The following is a 23,904-nucleotide window of genomic DNA, read 5'->3' on the forward strand; positions in this document are numbered from 1 at the left end:
ATTTCTTTCTATCAGATGTTTAAAAAAAAAGACGTGGCGACACCAGCCTGTAATTGTGTTTGCGTCTGGGCATTTATGAATTCTAGCTCTGCAGTCAAATAGTTCACGTTCCCTAAACACAGTTTACATGTCACATCTGAAGCTCAAACACCAAAATGAAATCTCAATCCACTTAAGTTTGGGTTTCTTCATCTATTTTACGTTCATGTCACGTGTCCATTTCCCCACTGACGCCCTTTGCCTGTGTTTTCTGGAGAATTTCTCTTCTTTTTCCTTTCTCCGCCCCCCCTCCCACCCTCTCTGCCCCACAACCCCCGTTCACAGTGAAGGTCATTCTAATAAAGAGCTCTCATAGGACAGAGCTGCTAATTGCTCCGCGGCACTCTTGCTGGTTTCAGATCTAAATAAAGGAACATTTCCTTTTTTCAAAAGCTCTTTTCCTATTTGCCCTGCATTCCCTCTCACCCCGGTTCCACCATCTTCAATATGATCTGAGTTATATCTGTGTGAACCCGTCACACCCCGACCTTAGCCTCCTCTGCTTCTCGGGACAGAGTGGAGAGATGAAGGTGGAAGCTGGGATTTTTTTCACCTTCCTGATCACAGCATGCTTTCCAGATTGCAAACTAGAGCGCACACATGCGCACGCTTTAACTCTTTAGGAATGTACAACCCGTGATTTCAAGCTCAGATAAATGAGGTGTGCATGAAGTCCGCTCCTTCTACAAATATTTGTGTGTATCTTTGTGTCTGTCTCCATTATTTTGAAAAAGACAGCAGTCTGCAAGCTGGTAAATCACTTACTGCACTCTAAAAGAAGGGTCGAGGTGAAGGCAGGAGTGAATGTTTGCCCCGGTCATACACACATACGGAACGATCTCATCGGTGCGGAATGTGCTGTGTGTTTACCTATGGCTCCAGAACCCACCTGACCGAGGGAGGCTAATCTTTATGGGCTCTGTAAACAGGGACTTTGTCTTCAGAGAACTGCAGGCAGCCAAGCAGACTCCCAATTCACACATGTGTATCCATATAGACATATGCGCCATAGTGGAGGTGGGGGTGAGGGGTGTGGCTGTAGAGCGTATAAAGTAGATTACTGTATAACAGTACAGACAGAAACCACAAAGACACTTGCCATTAATTTGCCTGCATGATTTCACGCACTAACTCAAAAGAAATGCCATAAGGTGAACAGTCTAGCTAAAGTACAGAACTCCCCTTTATAAGTTCGTGTAGGATTTTCTTATCACAGTCACCTCTTTTATTCACGTTACTTTCCAATAAAATCAGTGGTATCTTAGCCAGCTGCACAACACACTGGAAGTTATACCTGTAGGTCAGTCCTGCTTACCTCTTTCGAGGTAGATGATGCTCTTTGAAGCCAGCCAGCCAGCCAGTTGTACATATTGGCCCACATCTGACTGACTATCTGTCTGTGGGATAATGGAGTTCACCTGTTAGCACTGGAGCTGGGCCAGGGCAGCCACAGACATCTTGTATTCGCCCTTTGCTGTTAGCCAACCTGTTAGCGATGGCTGGCAGCCAAAGTAGCCTGGAGCAGCGCTATTAGCTGCTAGTTGTATCCCCGTGTTGAAGCGTACCTGGCTGATATGGTCTTTTATGCTGTTGCAAATATGACTAGTGTATAACTACAGCCAGCTGCTAAAGCAACGACCCAAGCTGGGAAAGAAAATGGTGAAAATGATTTATTTTTCATTGTGATGGCACGTGTGTGCAAACTTTTGTTTTATCCTTTAAAAAAAACTGTTTTCTGACCGCACTCTTTTTTTATTGAAGCTAAAACAAACAAACAAAAAACTTGTTTCAGAAATCCCATGTAGATGTCCCTCTAATCTCTTCATTGCATTTCCAGTTTTCCCAATTAGTCATCCTTTTATAGATAGATTTGCATTTGTTTTTGTTTTTGTTTTTTTTTAACAGTTTCACCAAAAAACAAAACAAAATGAATCAGACAAAAAAAAAAAAAAAATCCAAATTACAAAATGAATTTGCACTGAGTATATATTATGTATCCATTCACTAGCTCTAAATGAAAAGAAATATTTGACAATTTTTAATCAAACTAAAACTAAAAAATAACAAAAAATCACAGCACTGCAGCTCTGGGAATATGTTTTCAAAAACACTTTGACAGTCATTCATTTAATTGCATTAAATTGTTGTGAACAACTCATCTCCACATGCTTCAGCATGCACAAAATATCCTTATTAGTTAAATAGTCAATTATCCACTTGCATGGAAAGGTAAAGAGGAAGGTGGTTGTGCAGTCGGATATGCTGCTTCAGAGCTTCAGGGCTGAAGTCAAAAGTCTGAGACTGGGATTTTAAAAGAACGTTTCTCTCCAGTGCTGAAATGGTTGCTACTGCATTTACGGGAGAATTAATACTTTACTACTACTATACTTATTGTTTTATACGCACAACACCGCGATATATGCTACTGTGCTGGAGTTTTCCTTTAAATGAAATCACTTTCTAGATCTGGTAGTTGGGTTTGTTCTTGGGTTTGGGGGTATGTTAGAATCCCTCAGGGCCAGTATAACCATTTACTTAGCAGAGGAGTCTAAACCAGATTGCAGAGCAAGATTGTGAGAATGTGGGTGTGACTTGTGTTTATTAAACTGGAATCTGTCTTCATAAGTCAACATTCATGTCCCTGTCAAAGCATATGTGTACAGAAGAGACGTTAAGACTCATTGTAATGCCTCTTCAGAGACAAACCAGTAGCTCTACTGGCAGTAAGTAGGAGGTTATTGTGGACAGTGATGCAACCACAATTCTTTTTTTCTTTGTCAAATTCATGATTGCTAGTTATAATGAAATTAAACCCATTTAGATGGAATAGTTTGACAAAAAATTTTTATGAATGCAGAAAGTCACTCACTGTCAACAGAGGCTCCTCAAAATTTAGTTTCCTGATTACGAAACAGGTTTGAGTTCCTGCTTCTCCGATACATTGTCTCTAGAAGAGTGTTTCTCTTGCTCACAAATATTGATTGAACTATCAGAGATCATAGGAATAACCTATGTGGATTCTATTTCAGGGTGATGACTTTAATGTTTTCCAGCATTGAACCTGCCACTATAACCAGAGGGAGAAAGACAGCAAGCAGAGTGCAGGAGAGATAATTCAATAGTCAGATGAAAGTAGATGGATGATGGAGTGTAGATACTGGTACAGACATTTTTTCCCCTAACCCTCCTCCCTCCTCTGCTCCCTCTTCCTCCCACCCTTATTCCCTCAGTTCTTTGCCTAATAAGCAGCGTTCCTGTGAGCTGATGCAAGGCGGAGGAAACAGAACAGGCGTTCTGGGACTGCTGGAAATATTCCCACATGAGGCATAACATGATAAAGACTTATTATCTCACTAAGCTGCTGTAAACACAGATGCACACATAAATACTGTACACAACTTCCTCCCCCTCACACACAAACACGCAGAAAGTGAAACTGGCCTGGCTTAATGTTTCTGACGAGCAGTGACCAGGAGGAATCTGACAGAGCCAATCCTTCGGACAAAGCCTGAGAGGCAGCCGCGGTGAGCCGGCTCACTGGGCATTTGGCTCGGCCCGTTTGAACTCCACACACCCAGAGCTGTGGGAAGGAACAGGGAGAGTTGAGTTCTGATTATTGTTAGGGCAACATTTTCGGGAACATCTGAACAAGCAGCGTGTCTTAACAGGACCCATCTTAACTCCTCGCCGCTCATCAATCACGCCAGACACACACATAAACACATGCACCCAGCATTTGCAGTGAGCTAATCCATTAAAGTACAAAGGTAGGTGTCAGCCTCTTAGACAAACACACACGTATACATACACCAGAGTCATCAGAAACATGTTGAGTCCCATTTCCCTTCTTCTCTTCTCCATCCCAATTAAAAGGCAAAGCAGGCCTTTTATTTGCCTCTCTTCCAAACACATTCTTTATCTCTCTGATCTGCGCTCCTCCCTCCCTCACTCAGTCCCCTCGGGGTAGTGGGAATGTCTCTCCACACACACTCTCAGGTCAGAGGTTCAGCTAGAGAGGGTTGGAGCATGTACGGCGATTGGGAGTGCGAGAAAGAGACACACCGAGAGAGTGAGCAGCGGGTTGAGGCAGGCCTCTGCACGGGCAGCTCGTCTTCACTGCCAGAAACACTTAAACTTATAGCTCCGTGCGTGCGCGCACATGTGCGTATTATAACCCTAATCAGAGACTTCAGGGTAGATTTATGCCCCTGCCTTTTTCTCGACCTCCATTACACTAGCTTATATACACCCATTACAGGATATGACAGAGTACACACCCTTTAGACGAACATACCACCACACTGCCTGTGTGTGTGTGTGTGAAAAGAGGGCACTCCCCATTTTCCCATTAGGTCCTTGTCCACCTGCGAGCTCTGTCTCTCGGCCCGTTTTTATCTCTCTTCCCCTCATTGCTAATAAGGTCAATGAGAAAGAGTAAGAAGCAGATGGGTTTACAGTACATTACAGCACAGCAGAGTGTAGCTTGGGCTAGATAGCGGCTGATGATTCATGCTTAGTGAAATGTGTGATGATGTGAGGAGTTTCTATTGCAGTGCAAAGTCAGTGGACTCCGCAGCAAGATCTGTTGATCACTCAGCACTATGCGCTGCTTCATAATATTACCTTAGGGAGTAGTTTGAACTATCAGGGGTCTGGACGAAGGAGGAAAGGGGGGTGGGAGGAGGGAAAAATGAAGGAGGAAGAGAAAAAGGAGTGAGGTTGGAGATTAAGTGACTAGCTTTAAATGTCACAATAACGCTCTACTTCTCACTCCGAACGTCACAGGCGGCTGCATGCCAGGAGGGAGAGTCGATGGGGAGAGAAAAAAATATTGCTGTAAGATTTGTGGCTCTCAAGTGGTGCGGCTTGTTGGGGAGAAGCCTTGAACTGGTGAAATCTGTTATCAAATCAAACAACTTATTATCTTTGGGATAAGACTCGTATATAATGTTCTCATATATGAGCCGTTTACAAAGACAGCCTCGCCGTGGTGTTTTCTACTCGGAATCGGCCCTTTTAGATTGATTTACTTTCATTTCTTTTGTGGCTATGTGAATGAAGATCACATAAAAAATCCCACCTTTTTGGGGAAGCAGTGATGAAGTCACTTTTGCTTTTGGCTGGACTTGTCATCTGGATGGACATGTAGATGGAGGCATGGCTTGCTGTTTCTGACATGAAGCTTTTTGGATCCTTTCCCAAAATTCAACACATGCACAGTGATGTTATATCTAAAACACATCCAAACCATTATCTTAGCAGTGTGCCTCTTCAGGAAGACAATGTATTTTTATCTGTGGATGGACTGGCCACTTGTCCAGGGTGTACCCTGCCTCTCGTCCAGTGATTGCTGGGATAGGCTCCAGCTTCTCTGTAACCCTTAATCGGACTAAAAAAAAAAATCAATGAATGAATGTATTTTTACAATTTGAATCAACAGATCTTTCAACAAGTAAACCCAACAAACAATCTTTATGTTCCCATCTAAATGACACACAAACACGCACAGGTTCCTGGCCGTCTGCAAGCATCTGGAAGCATTCCATTAACAAAGCCACCAGCGATCTCTCACACCCTCACCTGCTGTCAGTTTCACAGATTTGAAAAAAAAAGATGCATGCACGCTAACACACACACACACACACACACACACACACAAGTTCACCTGCTCTTGCCTCAGAGGAAAAGAAAAGTTAGATTCTCTCATGAAATAGCTTTTATTGTTTCCCCAGAAGGCATGGCTTGTACGCCTCTGAAACACACGCAGTCACACACAGACAGCGGGTAGAATGCCTCGATGGCGTTTTGTGTACCCACTCAGGGTTGCCGAAATAAAAGCCGCAGAACTTTCCCCCTTTAAAGGTATGCACTTGTGTGTGTGTGTGTGTGTGCGTTAATTTCTAAAACTGGATGAGGCAGAAAGACGAGATTGAGCTCGTCATTAGCAGTTCACAGCCTGCGTGCTTGTATGAAGGTTTGTTTTGTTTTGTATTAGCTGCCTCGTGTGTGAGCTCTGCACACCGATGTGTGTGTCTCTGTGTCTCTCGACTCTCCCACGCTCAAACGGCTAACGATGGCAAATGCTCCTGTGTGTTTGCGAGGCGTTGTTTCTCAAAAACAACAACACATCCCAGGAACAGCTCGTTTTGTCAGGTTTTGTGGAAGGAACATGCTCTAATTAGAGAAGCCCTCTGAAGGAGCATCAAACAGATCTGTCTCAAAGACCAACCTACTCCTGGCTCTCACACAGCGCACACATGCCACCTCTGATTATTGGAGAAATGTGTGTGTTATTTAACTATATAGCAGAGTATTAACAGTCTTGTCAGTTTAGATTTGCTGCTTATCTGATCTGAATACGTGCGTGCGCTCCTATACGCACGTTCACACATACAGAAAAGTGCCTCCTATAGGTGTTGCTTTCTGGCCACTGGGGCATGTTTGTGTGCAGATGGTTTATGACCAAAATCCCTTTTCACAAAGTAGACATGTGCACATCTTATCACACCCAACTTGACTTTTTATCTTTTCTTCTATTTACTTTAGTTTTTCCGCCTTGTTTGTTTAAAGAGATGCATGCACTCTGCTCAAGCTGCCCAGGCCAGTTTGGTTCAATTTTTTTTTCTGTTTTTTTCTGTGTTGTGCTGCACTTTCCTCTCAGGTGCCAGTGATGATGGTGGAATCAGCTTCTGAGACAATTCGAACAACACCGTCCAACCAGAACGGAGTCAGCAGCCTCAGCAGCCAATCAGATGGAGGGGGAGGTAGAGAGGGTGGATCCAACGGAGACACCAATGGAGAGATCAGTCCGGTTGACTTACTGCACCTGCAACAGCAACAGGTGTGTGTGTGTGTGTGTGTGTGCGTGCATGTGTTTGTGTCCGTGGTGTTTGCTGATTGCACACGTTTCTAGTGTGCTCTTGTGTGCATGTCATGCATGTATTTGGCATTATGCTTACCAGGTGGACATATTTTGCAACACCTCACACTTGTGCAACTTCTGAACAAACATACTTTACATATTTTTGGAACGGCATGTACACACTGGGCCGTTACATAACATATAAGAGATGTGTCAACACTTATTTGGCTAGAATCTGGTAATTGTCACTTTTTTCTCATATGTGCGGTGAAAAACTGACACGTTGGCTCATCTATGCTTTAATTATCCACTTCATGATCTGCCAGCTAATTCCACAGGGACACAGATCACCATACGAATTCATACACATGACGTTACCACGCATATATTATTACACTGCTTGAAAATAAGAAGCAGTACCTGTCTGGATGAAAAAAAAAAACAGGTTCACATTGTTGAACACACACAGCCTATGTATACAGGACTTTAATGCTCAGGTAGAGTCGGTGTGTGTGTCATAGTTGTATAACTGAATTTTATTTTTATTCTAACTGATCCATGAACGTATTGCTTGTAGTGTAAGGAGTTATGTTATTTATTCTCTTTGCCTCAGTCTCACTCCACGTCTTGCTTACACACACGCACACACACACACACACACACACACACACACAGTCTTGCTGGCCACTGTGTCAAATGGAATTTCCAAACTTTTCCCGGAACAACTTGGATCAAATTCTTCATTGTATTTCTCATTCCCTTTAAAATACACATAACTCTGCTGATTGCTCTCTAAAGGACCTTGGCCTTCACAGAGACCACACATACACACACACAGCACTTCAAAAAATTTTTTTTTTATCCAGAGGTCTCCATATTAGTCATTTTTCCACAACTGAACAAGAATGTCTGCTGGTCAGCTAATGATGGAAACCTGCTGATTCATGTTTTTCAGTCACTTGTGTGGCATTTGCTGAGAGATGACACACATTTACCCATTTAGTCCTTCTCTTATTTATCTCCTAAACATATTTAAGCTTATAGGGAATGTGTTCGTGTGTGTCCACCCTTCACATAGGGTCAGTCTGAGTTCTGGATTCTCTGACACCTCTTGAGTCTGTAGTTGAGGAAACCCAGGGGCGAAAAAAAAAAATCAGGGTTTCCTCCCTGCTGCTAAAATTATTCCCTCTAATTATAATGACGGAGCCTTAGGTGAATGAAGAACACTCAGAGCCCTTCACTCTCCCTCCTCCTTCCTCTGACTGCATCCTCACCCTGCTTCCTCAGCAACCTTCAGCCGAGGACACACACACAAATGCACACATATTAACACCAAACTTGTAGCTCATACAAAGCAGGCCTTTATTCTCCTGGACGTGCCTATGCTCTCTATGTTTTTGCACCTGCATGTGTGTGTGTGTGTGTGCACCCTGGTATTTCCTCTCTTGAGCGGGTTACCAACCACAAACATAGCTCCCTCTCTTTTTCCATCTTTTTCTCTTCCTCTCACTTACTGTGCTTCTTTTTCCTTCTATCCGCTGTGGACCATGAAAGCGAAGCGCAACCTTTCCTCCAGATCCCAAAACTCATTTCACAAGAAATATTACATCTACATACATGTGTCGGTACAGTTACATTCATTTAAGCTCCCAATTATGAATTCCCTGTTACATTTTTAGCAAGTAGAGTGATTTTCCTTCTAATTTTGTTAACATAAATGGCTGAATCTTTAGTTTATGTGGAAAAAGATAAATCTTAGTTGTTTATTATATATATATATATATATATATATATATATATATATATATATATATATATATATATATATACAACCATATGACTGCTGAGGATCGGTAAAAAAAAACTTTTAGAAAACAGAAAGGTGACTCAAAATCTTAAAGTTCTTTTTGTTTCTGCTTCAACAAATTATAGCTGTGAGGTCTTTTCTTCATTTGAATTTAATAAATGGAGGATTAAAAGATCTGAAAAAAAAAATGGTGTCTGAACTCCAATTATAGAATATAGTTGGGATAAAATCTCTGCTGGTCCATTTCCATTTATGTGGTCATGAAGAGCAAAAGATCGTTTTCCCCATGACTTTGCATAATCTTGGATATTTAAAAAAAAATTCAGCTTCTCTGGCAATGACATGACATCAAAACCAGGAAATGATGAGTTCACAAACAATATAACTCAGTTTTAGTCGAGTAGAAAGTATCCATTCTCTTAGTAAATGTCATTATCTTGAAGTCCAACATTCACCAAGAGAAATGTTCTCCTGACCTTTGACTCAGCACTGAATAATTTGATATTTAGAATATCAGTAAACAAACATTGTGGTTTTTGTTTTCTTTGCTCAACTTCTACTCTTCTACCATACACTTTCAGTCAAACCTGTAAAAGAAAAAAACTGAACACAACAAAAACCCCTCAACTGAAATGTGCAGATAATTTCCTATAAGAGACATTTGCCTTTCATTCATAATTCCATCAAATCTTTACCTTGTATAGTTTTCCTGTGGTAGAACTGGGTGGCCTTAATGGATTTATTTTTAGCCAGAGCCCCCACCTGAATGTCTTGGATATACTTCCTCCTCCTCCTCATGCTTCTCCGTCCTCCACGCTTCAGTCTTTCACCTGAAGGTGTAGTGCAGGCCACTGTTTGTGCTTAAACACCATGCCGGTGTGCGCTGGAGCAGAAAAGACACACAGACACTCTCACACACACTGACACACACAACTCCTGACAGTGTGGTCGTGTCAGAACACAAAGACGTCTTTTCCTCAGGGCCCTTGGGAACCTGAGAGAAAACACGGCCAGATAGTTACTTACTTACTTACTTACTTAGATAGATAGATAGATGGATAGATGGATAGATAGATAGATAGATAGATTGATAGATAGATAGATAGATAGATAGACGTTTCATGGTTCCATTAGGAACTGGGTGAGGGGAGAGGGGGGATACTGGAGGGATGGGATAACCAGTTGGAGGAAATGAAGGTAAAACGGACAGGCAAATAGGCGGCACGGTGGGGTGGGGGGAGGAGGGGGCATTTGTGGGCTGGAAAGAAGAAACAGAGGGATGAGGGAGGGGTGTAAAGCTGAGACGTGTCAGAAAAGGGCGCCTGGGCCTCCCTGTGGAATGTGGCCTGTCTGCCTCCCCAGAAAGAACAGAGCAGGACAGAGGGAAGACAGAAAGAAGGAAGAAAGTAAAAGAGGGAGGCAAAGACCAGTTTTGCCCCATCACGGAAGGGGCGAGAGCTGAACAAGGCAGAGCGTTGCAGACGGTAGAAAAGGACGAAGAAGAAGTGGAAAAGTGAGAGTGCAGGACAGGAACGTGTGGCACTTTGAGGTGCCGGGTGTGGACGTGAAATGATGCATAGCAGAGGAGAAATGTAAGCAGGATAAATCCTAACAAACCTCAAAGTGTTTGTATGTGTGAGTGTGTGTGAGGTTGGGTGGAGGGTGCTCTGACGAGAACCAGGTGTCTTCAATTCTGTCTGTGTCTTTAAGTTTCTCCGACCTTTTTTTTTTTTTTACTTTGCAGAAGTGAGTCCACACTGTACGCGCCGCCACCCCCCCTCCACCCCGCTTTCCTCAGTTCTCACCCATCACTGTCTCCTTTTATTTTTTTTTTCTTCACCATCAATTAATGGCCTCCTGTAATCCAGCAGCCACAGTAGTAGCTGTAGTAATGAGGTAAAGAGGAAAAAGTAGGAGGGAAAAGGAAAGAGACGGTGGCGGAAAGGTGCCATTTCCTCTTGGGAGTGCCACTCATCGGTCGGCTAAACCAGCCTGAGAGGCTCTCCCCCCTCTTTGCTCTGTCTTTTTCTCTCTCCCTTGCACTCTTCCAAGCAAATAGAAAGTGAGAGGCTGACTGTAGCAGTGGTCTCCCCTCCCTGGAGGTTTAAAAGGAACATTGGTTTTGAAAAAGGCAGTTTTAAAAATTGGTTTGGAGCTTCGATCCCCACTCCCATTTGTCATGTTCTGGTTTTCCTCTGTGCTTCCCTTGTTTCCTTCTCTCATGTGTCCACATACGTACTAGCAATCTTTGTTTCTCTTCCACTCTCATATGCACACACACATACAGATACTTACACACTTGCACAGAGCTGATGTGAGTTAATGAAGGGTGTAATTAAGAAGCCATAATGATGACTGGAGATCAGGGGGAACCGATACAGATCTCAGATATACACAAACACTGATGAAAGATAGCTGTTTTGTGTGTAAGTGTGTGCATTTGTCGGCAGCACTTTGCGACAGATGTATGAGTGTGGTGTGTGTGTGTGTGTGTGTGTGCTAACAGACGGAAAGAAATGCTGGAGGCTTAAGATAACGTATGGCTTCCTGTTAGATTGGCTAGACTCAGTAATTGGCCTGTATGGATGGAGGTGGGGAGGTTTGGAAGGGTGTGTGATTCTCCATCTTTGCTAAATTATGAGAGGTGAATCTTGGTCACTGGGACAGTTATGTCTTGTTTGACCTCCAGCTTTCCACTGAGTTCACTTTCAGGTCAGCAGTGGAGAGAGGAGATAAAGGTGAAGGGGTGACTTGAGGAGAGAAGGAATTGAAAAGAGATTTTTTTTCTGATGTATTAAGATTCAGGTTATTCAATTAGGCTTGTGTTGTTTTTTGCAGCAGTGTGACAGGTTGTATCTCCTATCTGACTCTGTTGGCATCTGTACATTTCCCTGCATGCGGAAATGTTTGTGTGTGTGTTTTGCATGTGTCACACCATTCGTCCATCGTGGGTGCCAGCTAGTAAATCAGTCCAGGGCCTGTCCCTGAGTGCTGTCACCTCCTAAAAGCCTTCCCTTGGTCTGGACCAGGCCTTCCTCTTTATGTGTAAGGTCAGCACAGTGCACAGGTCACGAGAGGTCACACTGAGACAGAGGAGGGGGGAGTGGGGTTGCCTAGCATCACAGAACACCCCCTACTGTTACCATAGAGATACAAAAAGACCTATAGAGAACCAACTTCCTCTTAAGGTCTCAAAATTTCTCAGATTTTTGTTTTATTTTTTTATATATGAAAAGCTTGTCTTATTTAATACAGACAGATTCTTCATGCAGAACATTTTTATTCTTTCCTGATCTTGGTCACAAGCACGGCGATGCATCAAACGCACTTGCACAAAAAAAAGCTCACTAATCTTTAATGACTTTCACATGATTCTCTCACTCCATCACTCTCATTCAATTATTTTTTTTCACACATTGAGACCTTATTTTGAGATGCTGAGATGTTGCATTTATGAGCGCCCATAAAACCTTTTTACTGCTTTCTTTAGCCTGCCTATTGAATTGTTGAGAATCCACAGAACGAGAGTTGAGAAGGGATTTTTGTTCACACTTCCAATGTCTTTTCAGTTCTGTTGCTTTTGTGTTTCTTCATTCAAGACCCTTTAATAGCAAATGAATGGCGCACTGTAATTTGAAGCATTTCTGAAAGCACAGGTGATTTCACATCATCATTTTTCATTGCCCCTACTAAAACAGTAAAATGTACTTAATAATGAGATTTTGCTGTCTAAAAAGTGCAATAGAGCTGCATCACTCTTGATGAAAGAGCAAATGGACACAAGACTTGGCCTACCAGGCCGAATCAGCCAGCGTGGACACGGTCATGGATGGGTGGTGCGGCCAGTTGAGAGGCTTGGAGACAAGGCTAGACATTTCCTACCAGGAGGACTTATTGTATGTGCAGCAGTGTGTGTTTTGTCCTGTTTCAGTTGTGGAAACTGTGTTACACACATACCTGAGTACCTGAAGAGGTTAGGTTTGGTTTGGTTGCCATGGGAGTGTTTGGAAGTACTTAAACTGGGTAGGGCTGACTATGCTGTCTAGTACATAGAGTGTAAGAAACACACATTTACACATTCATACACAATCTGAGACATACACTGCTCATGGAGAATTTCTTGTGTTCACAAGGGGAAAAAATCAGTTGTTGGCTTTTCGTTCTCAAAAGGTTAGTTATCACCATGGTTACTGAGGCTGCTTTAGAGGCCACAGGTCACCCAGCAAAACTGAGTGACCTCATTGCTATTACTGGCCAGTGACAGTGGGCTGCAACTATGTGTGTGTGTGTGTGTGTGTGCTAGTGCCTGTTCATAATGGTCTACTGGTTTCTCTATCAAAAAGCAGCAACCATAATTGGTTTGAATTGACATGTGCTCAAATAATGTGCTTCAGAGTTCTTCAGAGGCAAAGCACTAATACAAAAATGCAATAGTTTGCAACCCCTCAACCCACCCGTCCACACAGGTCAGCCCAAGCCTAGGGTCCTCTCATTTCTTTAAAACCCCACTCCTTCATTCCTCCACTCCAAACTCACCGAAAGAGATGGACACAGCAAGGGGAACAAGAGAAAGCAAAGAATAAAGACTAAATGTGCAACGCTTGCAAGGCTGCTAGGCAGTCAGTTACCCTGGAAACAGTTGAGAGCCTGGGATGCACACAATGAACACGCACATATACACACCGCGCATTCAAAAGCTGCAGAGGCCTAAAGTGTTGCTAATTAGCTAGTCTGCGCTGGTTCTTTGTGTGAGCCATTTTAAAGGAGAGATTAGAGTCAACAGGGAGGAGGAGAGGAATGTAGCTCTTCTTTTTCTCTTGTTTGCCTTCTTCTTGAGCTCAGGAAGAGAGCATGGCGGCCTTTTCACCTGATAGACAGAGTACGTTTGTTGTCTTGTTACTTAAGATTTCCATAACAAAAACAAAAGACACATCAAAAAGTGTTGCATAATGGTGAGAGTACGGTGAAGCCTCATTTGAGAATAAGTACGGTACCCTTTTATATCATAAAGACTTTAATAAATTATGAAAAAATAAATGAGCAAATCTTAAATTTAGTGTTTTTGCTTTGCTTTCTTCTAGCATCATTTATGCCTGTAAGAAATATGTAGTTATTGAAAGAAATGACTTGTGTCTCTCTTGTCACTCAGTTTCCATACACACTTACTGTGCCTCAGCATTTTCATAGTTTTATAAAAGTTATCAGATAAAGTTACTCCCTTTACAAAACAATGGAGCCACAATAATGAGTGAAAATTGAACTGAGCACTTTCCACAGAAATTTTGTTAACATTGTGGTGACTTTTGTTTTTTTTTTTCTGAACTTCCTAATGAATTAAGTCAGTTCCTGACTAAGACCTGAATACTTGTGTTGCCAAAAAGACAACAAAAAAAAAAGTCTTTGAAAACTTTTTGGTGTGGAAAATATTACGTCGTCTCAAGAAAATAAATTTCCAGTCAACAAAAATTAAATTTTGTTAAACATAATGTGAAAAGGCAAAGAATATTAATAAAATACTCATGCAGGACTTTCTATTGTTTAAACAGAAGCCTTTCTTTACGTCTGGATGGATTGACCCTCACACTAAATCATACAGTCCAGCACACATTTCCCATTTCCCCTTTTTAGAGCACACTCCACCCCTGCGTCTCATTTGGGGAAGTTAAAAGATTTTGTGCTTTTTTAGAAGTTTAACTTCTTGTACACCAACCAGCCTTTGTTGTGCCTGCCCACTTCCGGTGTTTGTATGTGTGTGTGGTAAGGGTGGGTGTGAGGGTGTGTCTATCTCAATCCCCACAGCCACAACCAGGTGTAAAAACCCTCTGAACCAAGAAACATGAAAGACTTTTTATTTCCATCCAAGCAGCGCAGGCAGGCAGACTAAAACTTTTCACAGACCAATCACTTTCAGTGTGTTTTTCTGCTTAACCAATAGGTGTCTGAGTGTGTGTGTGTTAGTTGCTGCGTGTATGTGTATATGTTTGTGTGTGCATGTGCACACGGCAGACAGTCTCTGTTTGTGTATGTATGTGTTTTCCTTCTGCCTCTGAGTCGAGCCTTGGCAGTGTCTTGCATGTGTTATTAGTTTGCTTTTTTTTCTCTTTTTTTGGGGGGGTTATTAATAATAAGAGTTAAACAGTTTCCATATGTGAGGCCTGGTTGCCAGGCTAGTGCTATCCTCATCACAGACTGGCCTCGCACAGTCTCCCCTCGCATAAGTTTCTTGTGTTTAGCAGAAGAAAAAACTTAAACCTTGGAGGCCGCCCAACTTAGACCTAACACCTAAGTGGCCTCATCTTCCCAAACTACTTAACTGTCCTACCTTATACAAGCAGGGGGTTAAATATTATATATATATATATATATATATATATATATATATATATATATATATATATATATATATATATATATATATATATGTATATGTGTGTGTGTGTGTGTGTGTGTGTGTGTGTGTTTTCCTCAATGGGTTGGGTCTGTCTGGAGTGAGACCTTCCTCTCCTGCCAAACGAGCTGTGTTGAAAACCGCAGGGAAACTGCATATGTGTATATAACGTATGACGTGTATGTGTGAGTGTGTGTGTGTGTGCGTGTGTGTGTGTGTGTGTGTGTGTGTGTAAGGAAACTGCTGTAGAGCTATTTGCCATCAATTAGCCGCCTGGACTGAGATGAGGCCTGCAGTGCAGAGGGAGCTGTTTTTATATTCCCACTAAGGGAGTTCCTCTCTTTTTCTGTCCCTGCTCACCTCATCATTATCTTTAAGTGTCTATTTCTTGATGCCCTTTCACTTGACTTGACAGGGAAAGAGAGGGCCACAAACATCTCCTTAGGAAGCTGCAGACTTTTTTCCATGTGTGAATTTAAGATGTGTGTGGATGATGATGAATTGTGTCATGATATAAAGCAGTCCTGGGTATTCAGTCAGCTCCTTTTTATGACTGTGCATATACCCCCGTGAATCAATAGAAACATTAGATGAGTGTTGGGACGAAGTTGAAGGAGAGAGGTTTTTCAAGCTTTACAAAACAGTTTTGAACAGAAGAGAACCATCTGGAAAACGGCAGGGTCCCAAGAGTTTAGAACAGGTCCTTTTTTGTGAAAAATAGTATATGAAAAAAAAAAAAAAAAGAAATCTAAAATCAGCCAGGGTTTTCAAACATTACAGCATATTTTGAAGTTCTTTTGGAGTTTGTGAGTTTTTATTGCACTGGCTCTTGCATGCGGTCTTTCCTCTCTTTAATGGTCAGTCTGGGCCCAGAGAAGCTTACTTCAGCCGTTTTAAAACCTAAGCTCTCAAACGGTGCCTTTATATTGCGGAAACATTACATTAAATAGCTAAAAGGGATTGCCGCTGGCTGGTAGTTTCCAAGGTGTCCCAGATTGTCCCCAATCGGCGGCGTCCTAAACAGATTAAGGCATTCAGTGCCGCTTAAGCTTAGTTATTTTGGCGGACAATTGGTTTGAAGTCCACGTTCCTGATGGTGAAAACAAATCACTGGAAAGCTGGTGTAAAGGCGGTGTTGGGGGGGTGGGAGCGGAAAAACCTGATTAATACCAGAAAAAGAGAAGGCATATGTGAGGAAGAGTCAGAGGAAAGGAGTGAAGTTCTGGAAAAGCGTAGTTTATTCGTAACCCACCGTGAAATTGACAGGCTTTAGAACGGATTTGGTTCAAGCTGCCCCTTCCTTCTACATATGTTTACCTCTAAGAAGCTCTCGATCTTGCCTAAAAATGCATATCATTCCCTCTAAACTGTGTTTTTTTCTTTTACATTGTTCTATTAATAGAAACAAACCAGTTTATGACCTGCTTAATGGCTAGCACTAAAAAAAAAATAGTTAGTTCTTTGTTTTTTTTTTTCCAGTTAGTGTAAGAACATAATTGCTTATTCTTCCTGCAGCTGCTGCTATCTGCCCAGCAGACTTTCCCCTCTCTGTTGCCGCAGACCAACTTCTGCTTCTGTCCTAATAAAAACCTGCAAATTTCTCGCTAAAGTTAATGTCTGGTGGAAATTATGAACAAAAGTGAAATCAGCTGCTATAATGATGGGCTGGAATGAAAACTTCCACTCTACTTTGTGGTTGACGACAACAGTATTATAAAAACTTAGAGACTAAAAATCTTTCCAGCATTTAACAGCATTGGCTCAAAAAGGCTGCAAATATGTTACGACCATGCGTTATCATATTTACAAGCAGATGCAATGTATGCAGCTTTACCTTTAGCCTGTTGTTAGCCATCGCTGGAGTAGTGTTAACCCGAGAGGCGGTGGAAGGTAAGGGTCGCCACATAAGGCCGACAGCTGCATTCACAAGACTTCCATTAGTAAGTCTGGGCAATCTATTTTAGGACTCTCTTGAAGCCATATCTGCTGTCAAAATTTACTGTGGCGAATGAGTGTATGGGCAACAGATTTGCCGAGATGAGAGGGGAGGGGTCAGGGCTCCAGAAAATCAGAGTGCTTTGGAAAGAAATGCAACACAAACTTTTCTGCAAGTTCTGCATCATATAGAGTGGCGAAGGAGAAGGCAAGAGACAGATCGGGTGATGTGGATAGAGAGAAATAAAGGAGGAGTGATCTGGGAAAGCAATCTGGTTTCTGTGGCGACTGACAGTGATGCATTTGATATACGAGATTCAACTGTGGCTGTAACCAAGCCGTCACACACATTTGCCCCAAAGTCATATAACAATCTTACTAACTGTCACCTCCTTAGTGATCTCACTTTGTGTACAGTGTGTGTGTGTGTGTGTGTGAATACCTCTAGCAAGTGAGCTGGCACCACTGTATATTGTGTATCATCGTCCCTTTTAGTAAATTAACATGCTTTACAGATTGTATTACATCTCAGTCTTGTTTCATCTTCTCTCTGATCGTGCTTCCCTCTGAGAATCCAGAGAAAGAAAAGGAATCAAAGATAAAGGAGATTAAGAGACAGGAAAACCTGTAGAGCAGTAAAGAACAAGACAGAAGGAGAGAGCAAATAAAAGTAGCACAGGGTTTTATGGAGTTTGAAAGTGTTTTTTTTTTTTTGGTGCCAAAGAAAGTAGTGCACACGGATACAAGAGATCACAGGGATGACCCAAGAGGATGGCAGCGTTGCCACAGCTTTAGCTTGGTGTTCAGCTTCAATGACAGCCCTTCAGGAAGGAGATATAGAAAAAAAGGGATGTGGAGAAAAAAAAAAGAAAGAAAGATCCACCGCTTCTTTCTGAACCCCGTCTCTCCCACTGATCCAAAATCAGAAAGCATGCAGACCTGTAGAGAATCAGCTGGGTGTGACGAGCTCTTTCCTGCATCTTCACCCTGAGTCTGTTTAGCAGTCTTTCTGTCTGTCGCTCTCTCCTGGGGACGAGCGCACAGAGAGGGAAGGAGGAGAGGGGCATTGCAAGCCCCTCTTCCCTGGCTGCTGAGCCTGTGAGGTAGGCAGGGGATATTTGTTTGGCGTGGAAGAGATCAGGGCTCTCAGATGCTGCTGAAACAGCGAGTCAAGCCTGCTTTTGCTCCTCGGAGGACACATGAAACAATGAGCTTCTCTCTCATCCTCACTTGTGGCCTTTTTATTTTTTTTTTCTTCCTGTTGGCCTAAGAGCGAAGAAATCTGATACCACCTGCCTCACCCCCCCTTTGCCCTTCCTAACTCCCTCCCCTCCTCTTGCTCCTTCTCCCCCAAAGACAGCCCACTGTCTGCCCCGGAGGCTGTTTATCTATGGGGGGGAGATGAGGAGGAGAGGGTAGAAGGGGGAGGACGGGTTTGTTTCGTTTCGGCCGTCAACAATGGACCCCAGTCAGTGCTGACGGATTACTCCAACATATGGTACCCACCTGTCTCTTTCTCTCTCCCTCTGTCCACCCCCCCACTCACCCCCTTTTCCTTTGCTATGCCTTTCTGTTTAGATTTCTTCGCTTATTCCTGCGTTCTCTCTCCCTGTGTCACCCAAACACACAGGGCGGATTAGAGGCCAGATTCATCACACACACAGACTTGTTTGCTTTAGCAACCTGAGCCAGGCACACACACACACACCCACACATACACACACCCACACACACAAATTCAACTACCTTGGTTACCTTTTTGTCTTATTTGAGATTAAACTCATTTTAACACATTTCATTTATGTGATGTCGGGTGCGGAGCAGACTCACACACACACACACACACACACACACACACACACACACACACACACACACACACACCTGCAGCAAGATGAGTGTGCACATTTAGAGAAACTAAATTTGCAGCTTTTCAAAAGGAACCAAATTGTCCCACCAAACTTCTCCCCCAGTGAAACACAGTTGTCATCCCTTTTTTCGGAGTTCTGTTAAGCAGAGAAGGTAGTCGTCACTGTAGCTGCACGTGTGTGTGTGTGTGTGTGTATGTGTGTGTGTGTGTGTGTGTGTGTGTGCGGGTTTGTGCATGTGTGACCCTGCTGAATTAAAAAATGCACTGTTATTAAAGGCTGTGTCAGAGGCGATGATTTACAGAGAGGAGCGATGACAAGTCAGAAGAACTCACACACCGAACTGACACACACACACACACACACACACACACACACACACACACACACACACACTTGTGCACTCACACTGCGCTCTCAGGCCTCCAAGCTGAGCGGTGACCTCCTCACCCCTCCTTCCCCTTCCTCCTCCTCCCTCCCTCTCTCACTCTAATAAAACCTGTCTGACACCACTGATGTGTGCATATGTGTGTGTGTATGCATGTTTGTGTATGCGTGTGTGCTCCGCGGCAGCACAAAGACTCTGTTGTTGGGCCTCCCTCTTAGGCCTCCCTCATATTTTCTTTAAAGGTGCAGTGCGCCCCCAAGAATGCCACAGGGGGAATGGGGAGTAAAGGGGGGGGGGGGGTCTTGGAGGAGCTAGTGTGAGCGTGTGTGTGCGAGTGGGTTGGTTAAAGGAGGGGTGGAGGTCTTGTAGAGAAAAAGGCAAGGAGTGAGTATGAAGAGTAGAAATGAAAGAGAAGGGTCAAAAAAGAGAAGTGCTTCTTAACAAAGTAGACATGAGAGGTTCGGGCTCTCGTTGCTGGTGGCATTTTTGCATGTTAGTGTGTGTCCATTCAGTATGCGTGTGTGTGAAACCTGCTATTCCTTTTTTTTTTTTTTTTTTTTTTTTTACATGTTGCTTATAGATAAAAAGAAGATTTTATTGATTTATTTTTATTACAGAGATGACGGTGCGCAATCTTCAGCATAAGCGGATCAGAGACCAGCAAGGCAGAAATAAGCTTCTGCTTTGAAGCAGAGGAGCAACATTTTCCTACCTACAGTCACACGTGACATGGCTTTAGTTTCCTAAAACACTAATGAACTGCAAGTGACGGTGAAAAATATACGAGCAGATGTGTTTTTAGCATAATTGTTTTCAAGTCAAAATGTTGGCATTATTTATGGTTGTTGTATCAGTCACTGTGCAAGCAAAGCGCCACAACGATTTATACCGGTGTCTGACTGAAGTTAGCTCCGCTGACTGTAGTGATGCTGAGAAAATGATGCTTCTACATTTCAGGAATAAAAGAGGGTTGTATGGGAAATACATAAATATACAGTTGCATATGTATGCATACACTTGTTAAAAGTTTTACTTTAAAATTGTCTTTGTTACTTTTGTAACATTTGCACCGTGCAAAGCGGATTTCTTATTTGTTGCTGTATTGTGTGTCAGCTGAAATGATACCAAATCAAGCTACATGCATTTTATGGAGACATCAGTGGTGTGAAGTCAAAAACATCAAGAAGAAATCAAGCTAAAGCCAAACATCCTTAAAACTGTAGTTCTTCAAACTACTAAATCTGGTTCCAGAAGTCAATTCTCTTTACATTTCCATCTTAAAAAGCCTGACTTTGCTTCCATCTAGTTTTAAAACATCAAGTTTTAAAATATTTTTTAAAGTGTTTTCATTTTCCACAGCTTATCTTCCCAGATGTAAAGATGAAGTGGTGTGTAAGGCGTTGTCATATACTCGTATCAGGCACCAAAGCCCATAATAATAACACAGCAGGTTTCAAAATGATAAACACCTAACATCACCACAACTTCATGCATTTTTTAGAAACAGCTTAAGGTTTTTCCAAAGTCAGAGAAACTCTTTAAGCTTACGCATGAAGTGATCTGAAGCATCCGTTTTGTGGCCATCAGCAGCTTAGCCAGGCACAGATATTATTTTAAAGCAGCCTTGTTATAGTGGAGCAATTTCAACAATATTGTCATTTAATTATCAAAAAAAAAGTGCAGAATGGCATTATAATTATACTCAGTTACAGTTTCATTAAAACAATTGTAATGTCAAGAATACCATCATTAAAATGAGTTCAAGTTACTGTCTTAAGGGATGGTGCTTTCAGCCAAAAACAGATGTTTTATTTGCTTTTATAGGCAAAAGAACACATTAAAAGGTAATCTTTATGATAGTACATTTAAACTATTTGCCTACTAGCTGTGACATGTTTACATAAGCCGGTTATCACATTTGCAATGCATTTTTTTTTTTTTTATAAGTTATATGCAGGAAGGATATGGTTTCTCTTTAGTTTTCATATTTCTTCTTGTCTTTCAAACACACACACACACACATCCATGGATAGGGCCATACAGAGAGGAGACAGGCATCACCTCTGCTTGGTTGTAGCGTTTATGAAAGCCATAAATGGCTCTTTAATATAGTGGTAATCAGGGTGGTAATTTGGGTGGAATTGTCCCTTATTGTTGCCAGACATGCCTCCTCAAGTCCTGCCAACATACACTCATGCTCACACACACATGCAAACTCACACACGCTCACTCTTGGGCAGACGGGGTGTTCAAGGAGTAATTCACACCACATGCCAACAAACTGGGCGGTTGTGTTTGTCTGTGTGCATATGTGTGTGTGTGTGTGTGTGTGTGTGCGTGTGTGTCTGTGCTTGCTTTAATGCTGAGGTCAAACCAGCCAAGGGAGGGGGTTCCCGAGATTTTTGTCAAAGTGTTAAAATTCACGTGTGTGCCTGCGCGCGTCCGTGTGTGTGTGTGTGTGTGTCTGTGTTGTAATTGCGGTCTCAGCAAAAGTAGCAAGTGTGCTCGATACAGATGGTTTTCATCACTGCGACTGCACACAGAACTTCTCGCTCTCGCCGTCTCACTCTAATCTCGCCTCTCTGTGTTTGTAATTAAACGTTACTTAACGCAGCCGCCTTTCTAATTTGACAATTCGCTGAATGAGTGACAGCTTTGTTTCACAGTGTTACAGTTTTTCTGCAGTTGTGAAACGGTGGAGTCGTGCTGATTTCTGCTGCTGGGCGGTTGAGTAAGAGCTTCCATGGTAAAGAACATCCCTTATTCTGACCGTTAATTTGCCACACATACACATGCATACTCACAGGGACTTTCATAAATCAATATTTACTAAGGAACCTTTCCCTTTTGAGTCAGAGGAAGCAAATGTGCATCCTGCTGTCTCTGCTCTCTAACCCTCTGTCATGAGGTTGTGCTTGTATTTGTGTGCATATGGGTGTGTGTGACTATGTGCTTACTGTAAGAGCAAGGCGGCTCTTGTGTTGTGAGATGGGTGTTTTCTTGTTATGTTTTTGGGGCCGTTCAAACATTCCAACAAAAATGCCTGTTCCTCAGGGACGGATTTTTCCTGATGAGGGGCGATTGGCTCTTTAACGCAGACAATCAGCGCGACGAAGAAAAGAAGGAACATAAAATAAAGGAAAGGAAGGAAGGCAGTAGGGAAAGAGAAGGATGTGCTTAGAAAGCAGGAGGGATGGCTTACTTTGCAGTATTGGAGGGATGAATCGGCAACACTCAAGGGCAGAGTGAAAGAATGGAAACAGAGCTGGTGAGCGATGGTGTCACTGGTTGAGATGGAAAGCGCTGGAGGGCAGACGAGGGAGAAACGGGAAAAGGAGGAGGAATAAAAACGTGGGTGGTGGTTAGTCGTAGCTCTTCAGGGCACATCAAGACATACAATTTCTTGCATCACTGTGACACACACAAACAAAGCACAGCGGGCACACATGAAGATACGTTGACATACTTCTGCCTCAGAGGATGTGGAAAGCCCACTTTGCAACGTCCTCTTTGGTGTGGAAGAGAGAGTAAGACAGAGAGGAGGGTGGAGAAGGGAAGAATGGAAAGAGTTTGGAATCAAAGGTTGGGGATGATTTAAGACACTGATATACTCTCGCAGTCATGTTCACCCAACGAGGAAAAGGGACATAAAAGTAACCAGTATTTGGCTGCTTTACTTCCTTTTTACATGTTCATTTAAACATGCACACCTGAACTTTTTTCTTTGCGTTCGACAGCGAAGCACTTTTCTGAAAGTTGGTATCTTTTATACATCTGACCGTCCACTTTTCCCTCTTTCACAGGCACTCCAGGCAGCCAGACAGTTCCTCCTCCAGCAGGCCTCTGGCCTCAACTCCCCTGGCAGCAACGAGGTCAAGCAGAGCCCCGTTCAGGTCAGAGTGCGAACACACACATGCACAACCCAAGTATTGCTTTATCAGGTTCTTTATATTATTAAGCATTTTATTGCCACATAATACTTTAGAGTTTTATTTTTTAAATCCAATCTGTCTGTGTAATGTACACATCTGCTTCAAGATCTTTGTTTAGATGTGTCTCGCCCTTCTGTGTGGGAGTGCACGTATGTCTGTGTGGCTGATTGTTAAGAGTGTGAGTGAATGAGGCCTTTGTAGTTTCTGGGTATGAGCTGTTTTCTGAGTTGAATTCCACAGTAAGCAGAGAGAGTGGGGTTAGCTGGAGTACAGGATCCCTAGTGAAAGACACTTGAAGAGGCTGCACACACATACAAACGCACACACACACACACACACACACACACAGGCAGGACATATGCATCATTACTAACAGTGTATGTTGATACATATCACATTTGCATGCATTACATTTGGCAGCTTTTTTTTTTCTTTTTTCTTTTTTTTTTTGCAATTATACGATATGCTGAGTACATAATGATAATTTTAAGCTGTGTTTTGCAACAACTGAGTTGGGGCAGGGGTCTATTAGAACAGTAAGCACTCTGGTTATTGCATTACTCCTCTCATTAACATGTCACATGATAAACAGACAGCTGCATCATCACAATGAAGGATAGAGTGACAGAGATAGAGGAGTGTAAAATGCAGATACAAGCCAGAGCTGTGGATAAAGGAGCTTTTA

General features: G+C 42.6%; 1 protein-coding gene across 1 annotated transcript in view; it reads left to right on the forward strand.

Annotated features, from left to right (window-relative positions):
* The window catches only part of foxp4 (forkhead box P4), a gene marked incomplete at its 3' end in the record, with an annotated part of 81,432 nt that overhangs the window by 25,051 nt on the left and 32,477 nt on the right, over positions 1-23,904 (forward strand). The window contains exons 2-3 of the mRNA XM_079241521.1: positions 6,701-6,880; positions 23,091-23,180. Of these exons, the coding sequence (XP_079097647.1) occupies positions 6,710-6,880; positions 23,091-23,180 (261 nt within the window). The 5' untranslated portion in view covers positions 6,701-6,709. The remainder of the gene's footprint in view (positions 1-6,700; positions 6,881-23,090; positions 23,181-23,904) is intronic.

This window comes from Telmatherina bonti (assembly GCF_933228915.1).
Source record: "Telmatherina bonti genome assembly, chromosome: 6".
Lineage (NCBI taxonomy): Eukaryota > Metazoa > Chordata > Actinopteri > Atheriniformes > Telmatherinidae > Telmatherina > Telmatherina bonti.